This window comes from Lissotriton helveticus, chromosome 3_1 (genome assembly GCF_964261635.1).
Source record: "Lissotriton helveticus chromosome 3_1, aLisHel1.1, whole genome shotgun sequence".
In the NCBI taxonomy this organism is placed as follows: Eukaryota; Metazoa; Chordata; class Amphibia; order Caudata; family Salamandridae; genus Lissotriton; species Lissotriton helveticus.
In genome coordinates this window covers 1,663,673,842-1,663,686,753 of record NC_136061.1, presented here as the reverse complement: position 1 = coordinate 1,663,686,753, position 12,912 = coordinate 1,663,673,842, and the positions used below count along the sequence as shown (strand labels likewise).

Below are 12,912 nucleotides of genomic sequence, written 5' to 3'. Positions count from 1 at the left end.
TGCACTACTTTTGTTTAACTCAATTATTTTCCACTTAAAGTAATACTTTCAGAACGATGTCCCTTTGCTAGGTGAGGGTCCAACTACCAACGTGTTTCTAGCCGAATGAATTAATTTGTGGATGAGAGAATCTCCATATGTCTAAATGCTGTTTTAAGGCCACAGGCCCTTACAAGCCAGTAGGTCTGGTTTGTCAAAGAAGCACAGATCGAGATGTTTGTCCAGGTCTTTGTTTCTCCAGCTCAGAACATGTCGAGGGCAGATTTTAAAGCCTTCAGTGTCAAATTTGGAGCCTGTGAGCCCTGGACACCTGGAATGCCATATTCTTCATGTCATTCATAGTGCTGAATTATGGGTTCATGAAAACGTACCTCGATTTCTATTTTGCATTAGTCGGACGTTCCCAATCATTTAAGACCAACTGCTGTTAATCCTTCGTTTTATAGATCACTGAAGCTCAGAGGATATAAAGCGTGGCTAGACTCTGCCCTTACCTTGCTTACTCAGGTGAAGGAAATCTGCTATGCGGTTCACAGCATATCTGGTACACTGTGGATTTAATTTCACATGGTTCAGGAACTTGAAAGCACAAACGAGGCAGTGGAGGTGGCAGTCTTTGACTTGACAGTCAGATTCAAGAAGCAATTGTCACCACGCCACATAGAACTATATTTGGGAAGGAAGGTGCTTTCAGATTTATTTTTTTGCTCTTTGGAAGGAGCGACTCAATTAGAAACGTATTAACGGGTTGCTTGGCATTTGTCCCAATCTCTAGAAGCAGCCTTGGCATATTTATTCTTGTCCTTTTTTTTATGGGGCAGCCTTAAATGACTGGTCTCTGTAGCAAATGCTTTGGGTTTGTCATTCAGCAGGGTGACTGTCATGTTTGCATTGAAGTTGATATAGTGCTTGGGTTTTGTAAGGATTTGTTAAGATTTGATTTACAACCATGATTTATCAATATGAATTGCATGAAGCTACTTTTTTCTTTTTTAATATGCATTTTATATTTCGTAGGTTGCACTTTTATTCCTACTAGTTCCTTATTTAACCAACGTAAAGTGTTTTTTTATATAAGAATAATATATAATTTGTACTCTTGTTTGCTCGGCGTTTCTATCAAAGCTCTTTAAAGAGCAAGACTGCATGGGTTTTAGAGTTTAATCATTGTGTATAATTGTGAAAAAATAGTATACCAGAAAAACAACCTGGTTGCCAAGAGGATTGATTTTGAGGACTATTTTGTCGAAGACATTGCGTGACTCCTCGAGCTGCTGTCATTTTGCTGCAGATTTCAAAGGAATCTGAAGATTTCATTGTTGAGCAGTACAAGCGCTTGCGTCAGAGGGATGGCTCTGGAGTTACGAAGTCTGCCTGGAGGATCACGGTGCGACAGCTGGAGAGTATGATCCGTCTGTCTGAATCCATGGCCAGAATGCATTGTTGTGATGAGGTAGGAAATGTGAACCGTATATTTTGTCAGTTTGTGCTTTGTCTAGTTTTATGCTTGGATCTGTTTCTAGTTTTTTCCCCAACACGCCATGGAAGTATAGAAGGTTTTTATTTTTTACTTGACTAGTGGAGCTACAGTATCACTTCAAGGAAGACTGGAGGCATGGACTGGGGCACTTGTACTTTCCCACCCAGTTTTTCATCATTTTAGTTCCAGCAACACACCAGGTTACTTTTTTCTATTTCATTGGAAGTTGACATTTCTGATTTAATAAAGTTTGCACGACTCTCTTGATTCCGCAGACTGGGAGTCCTTTCATACTCCATACTGCGATTACAAGGAGGGATGTAATATATCAATGAATTTTCAACACCATCTACAGTCGGCTGCTACTGTATTCTCTGAGGCATAACTCAATAGCTCCTTATCATAAATCATAGTTTGAGCTCTTAAACAGGACCTAGAAAAAAATTAAGGCACTTAATCGTTATGACTTTAGCACAGAAAGGTTTTGGGCTTAGAGGACTGCTAGCATGAAACCTTTGTCTGTGGTTACTAGTTTTAGAATTCTCTTGCATCATATATTGACAATTATCTGCCACAGTGCAGTGGCACTGTTAAAGCCCTATTCATGCAATCTGGTAATCACAAAACCCTAACCCCTTCTCAAGTATGACATCTTCCAGGAATACAAGAGTAGGTAGAGAACAAGTTAAAAAAAACGGGGCTTAAAGGCTGGGTCTCCCATCTAACCTACCCAATAATTTCTTTAATTTGCCTGTGGCAGCAAATCCAAATGAGCCTAGGGGGCAGATGGGTGAGATGGCAAGAGGCATCTGACATTTTAGTATGACTGTTCTAACACCCCAACAATTTCATTTTTGTGCATTTTTAATTTCTAAGCATGTACAAATCAAACCAGCAAGCACAAAGGTCTTCAGTATGGTTTGACAATCAAGCCATGAGCCTCTGATCATTTGATGCAACAATTAGTGTATGCCAGGAATGACCGCTCCATGGCAAATATTTAGGATAAGCAGTCATAAGTTCCTTTTTGATCCTTTTCATTTAAAACCTCTTTAGTGGATATTTTGAAAGTCTGGCATGATGGACACCTCGTGGACCCCCTGATCAAATAAAAGCAATTGCCCTAAATGTTTGATAGAACATCACCTCAAACTGGCAAATATGTTAGTTAAAATCCATGCATAGACTAAGATCAGTCACCAGTCAATGATGCCTCCACCACTCGCACAGTTGTTGCAAAACAGGAAAATGTATGTGGTAGAAGGAAGCTGGGTCAAAATCTGAAAATGGATATCTTCACACCTAAAGCGAGTTAAGAAAATTGAGTTAAGCTTCTCTTCAGAAAGACCCCTGTAGGCTCTTCAGGTGACTGGAAACTGGGTCGACTGCTACTGTACCATGTTTTTAACATGTGCATCAAAAATAGTATAGTAACCATGACTAGGAAAGTAAAACCCTGTCTTACAGCAGTGCAATTTGTCAAGTTACTTCCAAATTTGAATGCCTATGACCTTTTTCATGGTCGCATAGTGTATTTGTAAGGGATCAGCCAAGGAATGGGATACGGTTCTCTGTAGTTGGGGTGACCACCTTCCCGCTAATTAAGGGTACTGTTTATAAGCTGTCTTACTGAGGTAACAGACCGCATGCATTTTAAAGCTTTCATACTATATTGTATCTTTCATATAGATGACTTCCTCTTTCTGGGGTGATGGTGCCAATATGGACTGTATGCACCAATAGTTTGTCCATCTATGGATCTCTGTAGACACCCACCAGATGCATCCGCCCACCCATTTGGTCCAGCCACCCATCTATACATCTTTGCACTCTCAGGACCATCTCCTCAAATAATGCAGCCATTGAACCATCTCCATTCATCCCCAAATGGATGGGCTGACCATCTGTCCACCTAATATAATAACCAACATATATAAATTCCACTCCTTATAATTGGCTTTCCTGATTGGGGAAATTTGTATGCAGGTTTTGGAGCAGTTTCTGACCTCTTGGTGAGGAGAGGCACTCCCGTTTATTGGAATGTGGAAAGCAGAAAGGGCAGTGAGACCTGGTCCTCCACAGCCACATAAGTGGGTGAGTGGAAGGGAACATGTAGTGGTGGCTGTCAACGTGTTCAATTAACCAGGCATCACTGGGCTACCTAATTTTGAAAGAGATCTACTGGGGATATTTACAGATCCATCACCAAGCTCAGACAGGGGGTGGGGAGTGGGGTAGACTTTCATAAGCTATTAAATAGCATCAGACCGCCACTTGAATATAATCGATTCTTCGTCATAGTCACCCAGGTACCTACATCTCCGGCCTCAGCTCTTCGGTTTTGAGAATCTACCAAAATACAAAAAGCAAACCCAAAGCTTCTGCTGCTAGCCACCTTAAAATCTATTGCAAGTTGTTTACCTTAATTCTTCTGATTGGCCAGTTGGCTACTTTGAGCATACGATCCAGGAAAATGAGTATCATTCTTCTAAGCATCCAAGCTACTAAACATTTTACAAACCATAATCCAATCCTGTGTAAGTTTCAACCGAACCTCTACACTTTGTTCTGGTGGAATTGCTTAATCTAGTAGTTTCCATTGACCATTTTGCTTTAAATGCTTGTAATGCCAGTGTGTTGTCCCACAGGACGGTAGTAATTGTGCTGTTCTTATTCTTAGGTTCAGCCAAAGCATGTTAAAGAGGCATTCCGGTTATTGAACAAATCTGTCATAAGGGTGGAGACCCCAGATGTCAACTTGGACCAAGATGATGATGAGCAGGAGGTTCCTGAGCATGAGGCCCATGCTGGAATAAATGGTAAGTTCTTTGGCATTTATGTAATATACATTATAATTTGCCACCGTCTTATGATAGTAAACTTGGGGTTGCTTTTGCTTTGTGTAGGTCATGCTGGATTACCCAATGGCATTAATGGACATGTGAATGGAATTAATGGTCACGCTGAAGAGGAGCTGAAGGATGCAGCCCCCAAACCTTCCCTGAGGCTTGGGTTCGCTGAATATAGAAGGATCTCCAACCTGCTTGTTCAGCACCTACGCAAGATGGAAGGTAAACCTCACTGGCAAACGATGCTTTCTGGTGGTTTGATTGTCTTGGTAGCTTGTGGTGGAGATATTCAAGAGTCTTGATAGAGTAGTTAGTCACTTGTTCAGTGGATTCACAATTAAGTCTTGGGTAATTGAGGAACTGAGGATAGATTAACACAGAGCAACCATTCTGTACCCCACAATGAAGTATTAAATAGTAAGTGCATGCCATAACATTTGAAAACAACCATTGATGTGAGATTCCAAGTACCAACCACTCAAAAATTTGGTCTTTACCATTGTGCTACTTTTATAAACCGACCCCCAGATGCTTTTTAATTTACCAAACTGTCCCCAAAAAATTTGCAGCATTGTCTGATTTGGATACCCAGGACAAACTACAACTGCCCCTCAGATTGATGGGGTCGACCATATATCTATATGCCCATGCATAACATTAAGACACACAATCAAGTTGCTATAACCATCCTAAAGGCTTCTGATAACTTTGACTATAATATACTTAGTTGGAACATTGCTGGCCTACAATCCAAAAAAGACCTAGTAGATTGGATGGAATTAGTTGGAGAGCAGGATATTCTTAAGTTACAAGAAACTTCTGTCACTAAAGATATGTCTTGAAGGGTTCGAATGTTTTAAGCCCCATCTCCCAAACGTGGTCGACTGTCTGGTGGCCTCTCGATCTGTGTGAACATTGCTGCAGGGGGTAGTGTTAAAGATTTACACACTAAAGTGATACATTTCAAGCTCTACAGTACAAAAGGGGGATATCAATCTACTCAATTTCTATGACAATTATTTTTTTTCAGTCCCCCCTCAATACAAACTTTATTAATTCAATTTTGGCACCACCCTAAAGAATTGTAATGGGCTTGACAAAATAGCTGGCATCTGTTTGGGGGGGGGGGGTGCGATTTTAATGCTAAGCTCTCCAATGAAGGTACTGCTGTCCCAAGGTTCAGTAGCAGAAGTCAAATTTGCCATAGTGGTGTGGAGTTACAGGAGCATTTGCGGAATAATGATTTGAGTAGTGTTTTGGATATTGCTGCCGTAACTAATAATTTATCTGAACCGACAAAGAGGCAGGGGTAGTGCCACCACTATCTATTATATCTTTTTCTCCAGTCTTGAGGCCCTTTTATTGAAAGTGAAGGTTATTTCCACACAACATGGTGATCATAACCCGATTAAAGTAGTGTTGAGACTGTCCCCCAGACCGGCGAATAAAACAGAATGTGACGCTAGGAATGTTACCCTCAACAGATTAAATTAAAATTAGTGTAACGAGGGGTTAATAGCACATATTTGTTTCATATGGTGGTTAGAGATGAGACTTATTCACAGCGGTCTGTTAGCACAGGAGCCCATTCCTGAGGTAATTGGCGCATTTATTTAATTTCTGCAAAGCTATAAAATACGTGTTATCAAAACCTGCTGTCACTACAGCGGATGGACCTAGATGGTTCAATGGTGAGTGTTCAGCGATACACAGCTACGGCAGGTCTAAACAATCAAGCCAAGGTGTCATCCTTTAATTCAGTTGCTTAGACAGAAGTATAAGCTACTTATTTCCCAGAGGAAGGAAGAATTATTAAATGAACGAATGGATGCTCTTGCCAGTGCCGCTAGTTTAAAGAATGGAGATAAAAAAATTGGGCTTCTGTTAAAGATATAAGTGTTACAGCAAACAAATGATGGACTCCTTGAACCTGCTTCAGATTGTTCACAATCCAACACACACCGCTGGATATATCCTAGATGTCATTTTTGCTAATACTGAACTAGTTACCTTTCAAACTAACTCCAGTCACATGGTCAGACCACCACTTGCTTGCTTTCCAACATAAAACAATGCTAAGCGACTCACCTAAAACTACCTTACTTCCGTCCACCTATCGGCAGTGGAACAAACTCAATTTGGAACACTTGGAAACACAACTAACATCCAGCACAAATCTGGAATCCATAAATTCTGTTCATAATCTGAATGGTTACAGGAAGCTTTTGACATCCTGATACCACTCAAAACCACACAACAGAACAAAAAACAAGCATTGGAAATGCAATAGGTCTCGCATTAGAAAATTTGGAGCTTTGGTTTTGTAAATGACAACTTTTTTTTGTGTTGGTCTTGAAAATAGCAAAATTAATTGCTTTGTCATTTACAATGCCAATACTTTTAACTTTTTCAAATGTGACACCTATAGCATTTGTAATGCCACATGTTTTGTATGTACGTGACTTACATGTATTCATATAACAAATACAAATGGCTTTTAATTTTTTTAAATAATTAATAGTTAAATAAAAGTTCTTGTAATTTGCACATGATATTGGCATTGTAAATGACAATGCCTTTTATTTGTTTTAAAAACCAATACATAAATAAAAGGCACTGGCATTTAAAATGCCAATAGCTCAAACACTCACAACTGCGAGACCTATTGCATTGCAAATGCTTTATTTTTAAAGCCGACATACAGGTTTCCTCGAAAGTCAGCTCTGGTCTAAAGGAGTTGGTGATGATCAGGGGTCCAGGCCTGCCCAGGCTCGCAGCTGGGTTTGCCACACACAAGTGGAGGAGAAGACACCCCATGCATGCTGCAAGGACTAAGTGAACGAGGCCTTTGGATGAGACTAACAGGCCAAAGCAACGACTTATCTTGAGATTCTGGTACTGAGCAAACATCCGAAACTACAAAACAAATCATTAAAATGTGTCTGAGAATGAAAGCATAACCACTGTTACCTGGAAAAAGGCATGCATGTAAGATGACAACGTAGACAAAATGTAGAAGGCAAAGAGCACGACTGGGCATAGTGAAGAGAATAAGAAAGTGCAGAAAGGAGGTAGAGAGAGAGAAGTGAGGAAAAGGAGAGAATAAAAAAGACAAATGAGGATAGATGAGAAGTGCAGTGCAGAAATATAGAAGTGAGGGCGCAAAGGCAGAGAGAATGTAAGTGGGATGAGAGTGTAGAGTTCAAGGGAGGGAGATGGAAGGGCAGAGAGAAGAGCGATGGGCAGAGAATAGAGGCAGAAGGTCAGGGGTTGCAAACAGAAGGATGGGAGATTGAAAGTAATGTCAGAGGTGAGCTGCTGAACAGAGGTGAATGTTTGCCAGGAAGCCAAACGCTGGTGTTTCCTTCCACCCAGAAGGGTGTGAAGCACTTGTGTGCTTCCGAGCACAAAAACACACGAACGTTACATGAGACAAGGAATGGGAGGGTTGCAAAGGGCATAGGTCATAGGCTCCTGCATAAAACTAGAAAGAGAGTGACAAACGTGTGTGACACGGAAAGATATTTAAATTAAAGAGCATGAAGTTGTAGCTAAGACATGCATGTTAGGGGCAGAAACCCTACATGTAACAAACAGCTCTTTTTATTTTAGTTTTTAGTTTTATATAGCGCGAGCTAGACTGGAGAGCTGGACCGGAGACGTCTGGTATCAGAGCGCTTTACATGAGCACCAGTTTCATCACAGAAGATAAGCTTTCGAGTGATTCAGGAACTTTGAAACATCTAACACAATGAGTGCGGTCAGTGAAGGGTGTATTCAACGTCCGTGTGAACGGTAGATTAAACAATTGCGCACGTAGTGCGATACCCAAAGTTAAGTGGGTATGGAGCGCTTACCGTAAGCGTGATACGGGAGACCAAGCTCATTTCCAACAATATCATCGCAAAGTGATGTTGAATAACCCGGGTAGGCGTGACAGACTGTAATAAAGTGATCATAGAAGAAAGACTATGGGTGCTTTGTGTCCAAAGAAAAACACATGCATAAAGTTACGTTAAAGTCAATCCTAAAAACTGAAAAAACGGGGCTGAACATGTAAAGGTACCAGATAGAAAGTGTCCGATAAGCAAACAACTATGAAGTGTACCAAAATAAATGGTGTTATAGCAAACAAGGCAGCGCTGGAAGGAAGGAGAAATGCGAGCCCTCAGATCGGCTGATCTATCTTTGGCACGCACGACCAAGATCCATAGATGTAGAGCAGGCGGTCGCGCTTTTAGGTACCTGGCGCCGAAACTGTGGAACTCGATCCCACTTACGGTTCGGGCCACCTCTAACAACTTTCTGTTTCGTAAACAAATTAAAACTTGGCTGTTTTCCTCCATTTAATCTCCCTGTTGTGTTGTCTGGTTTCTAGGTCTGTCCGCAGCGCTGGGACGCCCCATTGCTGGGGTAGCCACGCGCTATACAAGCAGATTTAACATAACATAACATAACAGTCACGGCCGGAGGCCGGCCGTGAAAACAATGCAGCGCTCCTGAAACTGAAAGCACGGCCGGCCGGCCGTGAAAGCCTTTGATGCCGCAGGGGGTGGAGCGGCACCAAGCTGGGCAACAGATGGCTGACGATTTGATGCTGTGCACGCGCATTTTAGGTCAATGCGCTTGCGCATTGTCCTAAAAGCGCACGGGCACAGCACCAAATCGCCAGCTAGTTAAACCTCTTTTTAAGCCCCTTTATATCTCGCTCCCGCTCAATGCGCATGCGCATTGATAGGTCGCCCGACCTAAAAAGCGCCTTGGAGAAACATAGAAATAAGACATAAAACAACGAATTAGAAATCTGCAACATACCTGGCTCAAAACGAACACCAAACAAAACAAACTTCACCTACAGAAAATTAACATTATACAAGTCGGCATCAAAAAAGCTAAGAAAAAGTACGATTCAGACAGAATTCAAAACGCTAAATGTGCAAATAAAGAATTCTATAAAATACTCAATGAATTTCGCAAACCAAATTGCCTAGAAGGAACTCATCCTGTTACTCAAGATTTCAGACAAACTGGCAAATCATTACACTGACAAAGCAGACACTTTGGACTCGTACTTAAAACAGAAACAAAGCACCAGCACTAACCCTTGTACAAAACAACAATCCAAGAACGTTCTAATCCAGCCTCTCCGTTCCTTCCAACACATCTCACACGATGAATTTATGGACCTGGTCAAAGCAAGCAGGCCTGCCGGCAGCCCTTATGACCCCTGTCCGCTACAAACTGTCAAGACAATTCTTTTAGCAACCTCTGCTGCCACTCCAGTAAGAAGAATCATCAACAATTCCTTATCTACTGGAATATTTCCAGAAGAATTCAAAGTCATACATACGCCCTTTACTGAAGAAAACAAACTTTGTCCCGTTGAACCCTGACAACTACAGACCCATTAGAAATGGACCTTTCCTGGGCAAACTGATAGAGCAGTGTTCACCCAGATGTCACAATTCATTGAAGAGAATGACATACTTTCAGACTTCCAAACAGGATTCCGTCCGGGAAGAGGCACTGAATTGGTCCTGCTTGCCATCTGGGATGACCTAAAGAATACAGTTGACCGCAACGGGGTTGCTGCGCTACTTCTCAGACCTCTCAGCTGCCTTTGACACGGTTGACCATGACACTCTGAAATCAATAAATGTCACCTCACGTGCTATAACTATGCAGATGACACGCAAATACTCCTTCAACTGGAATGCCCCAAAGTCATTGGAAAATCACCAATTTTCAGCTGTCTCAGAGCCGGGGATCAGTGGATGACTTGGAGCCATCTCAAATTGAATGCTTCAAAAACTGAAATACTCGCGTGTGGCGATTGGAAACATTACAACCCGCTTGCCGCATGGCCAGATGAACTGGGATCCCTGCCTAAAGTATCGAAGGAAGTAAGAAACCTCGGAATGACCATGGACTCCAAGCTGTCGATTGAATGCCCAAGTGGATAAAGTAGCAAGATCAAGCTTTGCTACTATAAAAACGCTGCAACCTATTTTCCCTCATTTGGGATTTCCACACAAGGTCCAAGCTACCATCTCCCTTGTTCTGTCCAAACTCTATTACGCCAATAGCCTCTATCACGGATCACCTTTAATGACCATGAAAAGACTACAACGGATTCAGAACTCTGCTGCCAGACTACGCTTAAGTATCAAACCGCAAGACCACATCTCCCCTGCCTTGAAAGCCCTGCATTGGTTTACCGGTTGCCAGAAGATCCACGTTCAAGCTGCTTTGTATCGCGCACAAAGCAATACATGGAATAGGACCACTCTTTATTAGGAATAGAATCACCAAACACATTCAACAAAGGAACCTCCACTCAAAAGGAGCATCTCGCCTTAAAATCCCACCATACAAGAAAAAGACATGGGTGGGACATCCTTCTCTGTTCAAGCAGCCAAACTATGAATCTCTTTACCCCCAACATAAGGTCCACCGACAACCACCTTACCTTCGAAAAACTACTTCAGATTTGGCTCTTCCCCCACATAAGCACCATACGGAAACTGAAATTTACAGCATATCCCTCTGTATATAAGCATTTGTTTTCACTATAGATATGTACCTATCTTTGTGTATTACTTTGTATAAACATGTAAAATAATATTAAGAGAAAAAATAAATAAATAAAAATCATCTTTGGTCTACATGTACATACTTCCATTGTGCATCTATGTACCTTCCATGTACTTGGATCTGTGTGTCTGTTACTTTTCGCCTGAAAAAGCATATCCAATGCACTACCCTATTTCTCATCTACATATACTTACCTCCTTTATGTATCTATATACTTTCAGTGTACTTATGGATCCATATATTTATCACTTTCTTCTAATTTAGCATTTCCAATGCACTACCCTATTTCTCAGCCTATACTTCGCTCAATATATCTTCTAGCCCAACCTTCTGACTCATCTCAAACTTCTTTCTACTACTCCTTCCAATGCACTACTCTATCTCGCAACTCTACATCTATCAATACATCCTCTAAATCTATCAATACATCCACTCTCTCATTTACCCCAAACCCCATACCACTACTATGATCGCCAAAATAACCCTTTCTAGGCTCTCTCCTACTCTCCCCCTCCTTGCATCATCTGACACCTCTTTTTACTATACCGATCCCCTAAAACAAACCTTTCTAAACTCTTCCCTCTGACTCCTCCCCTCAAACTCCTTTTTACTCATCCAAAAGCCTCCTCCTACTGCTGAGATCTAAAAACAAAAATCCTTCACTCTTTTTTTATCCCTCCACTATCCTTTTCAATCAAAATTAACAGACTAACATGTTCACGTTCGAGGCATGTGGGCTGCTGAATTCATATCTATAGCATAGATCGCCGCCTAGTGTTGGGTCCGGATGATTGCACATTGTTGTCCTGGAAGAGTCTTCGAAGTATCACGAGATAGGTGGCTCCTCCCCTGGACTACAGTGCGCATGGGCATCGACTCCATCCCCAGATTGTTTTTTTCCGCCATTGGGTTCGGATGTACTTTCGTTCTCTCCAGTTTGGAATCGACAATATTCTCGAGGCCAAAAGGCCTTTTTCTCTTATCGTCGGTATTGTTTTGCGTTCGGTGCCCAGTTCCGTTCCGACTCGGTTCCCGAGTTGGACATCCAGGGAGTCGCGTGACTCTTCGGTGATCGAGGCCTAGTCGACGCAGCAAGACCTTACACACACCATGGAACGGAGCCCGTTCAAGAAGTGTCCCGTGTGCGGATCAAGTACCCACACATCGACGTCCACCCGGTGTGCAACAAGTGCCTGTCGCCGGACCACGATGAAGCCAACTGTATGGCTTGTTCCCGGTTTCGTTCGAAGAAAACGCTTCGGGGCTTGGCGCGCATGGAGGCCCGGCAGTCGGCCCTGGCACCGGTGGACATCTTCGACAGCGGAGCAGCGGACGAACACGATGTTCAGCTGTAGATTTCACCTCCAGCAGAAGAAATCGACTACGACTATCAAGTGGATGTCGAAGGCCTACCCATACAAGAAGTCATCGCACAATGGTAGGAGACGACGATGAGGCCTATGGGGCCATGGAAGATAGCTCAGAGGAAGAGCTATGCCCCGTTCGAACACTTACGAAGGCTCAGGTCGAGGGATCGCCTATCGGCCTTACCCAAGACCTTCTACCAAAATCCATGGCCCCGCCTCCCGGCCCGGCTACGGACAATTCGACGGAGCCACCATTACCGAAAACGAAAGTGAAACCTTCGGTGTCCACACTACCTAAAGTGGTTCAAGCGCCTTCGAAACCGAAACCTTCTGCTCCACCGTCGACATCCTCTTCTTCCGGGGTGTCGAACAGCCCAGGCCGAAGAAACCTGTCGACCTGGCGAAGTCGGTGAAATCCGTCCAGCCAAAGCAGACCAAGGGCGTCTAGCAGAAGCCCAAGAAGGCCGTCGAGCAAGAGCGTCGAGCCGAAGTCCAGAATGGGCGTCGAGCCGGAGCCAAGCAAAGGCGCAGAGCTGAGGGCCGCAAAGGGCGTCGAGCCAAAGACCAGCAAGGGCATCGAGCCAAAGATTGGTGCCCCTAAAGCGGTTGCCCAGGACGCCAA

The 12,912-nt window shown here is 42.9% G+C and overlaps 1 protein-coding gene across 1 annotated transcript in view; it reads left to right on the top strand.

Moving 5' to 3' along the window:
* The window catches only part of MCM6 (minichromosome maintenance complex component 6), a 77,189-nt gene that overhangs the window by 33,283 nt on the left and 30,994 nt on the right, over nucleotides 1–12,912 (top strand). Inside the window, exons 13-15 of the mRNA XM_078682455.1 lie at nucleotides 1,292–1,453; nucleotides 4,161–4,299; nucleotides 4,387–4,551. Of these exons, the coding sequence (XP_078538581.1) occupies nucleotides 1,292–1,453; nucleotides 4,161–4,299; nucleotides 4,387–4,551 (466 nt within the window). The remainder of the gene's footprint in view (nucleotides 1–1,291; nucleotides 1,454–4,160; nucleotides 4,300–4,386; nucleotides 4,552–12,912) is intronic.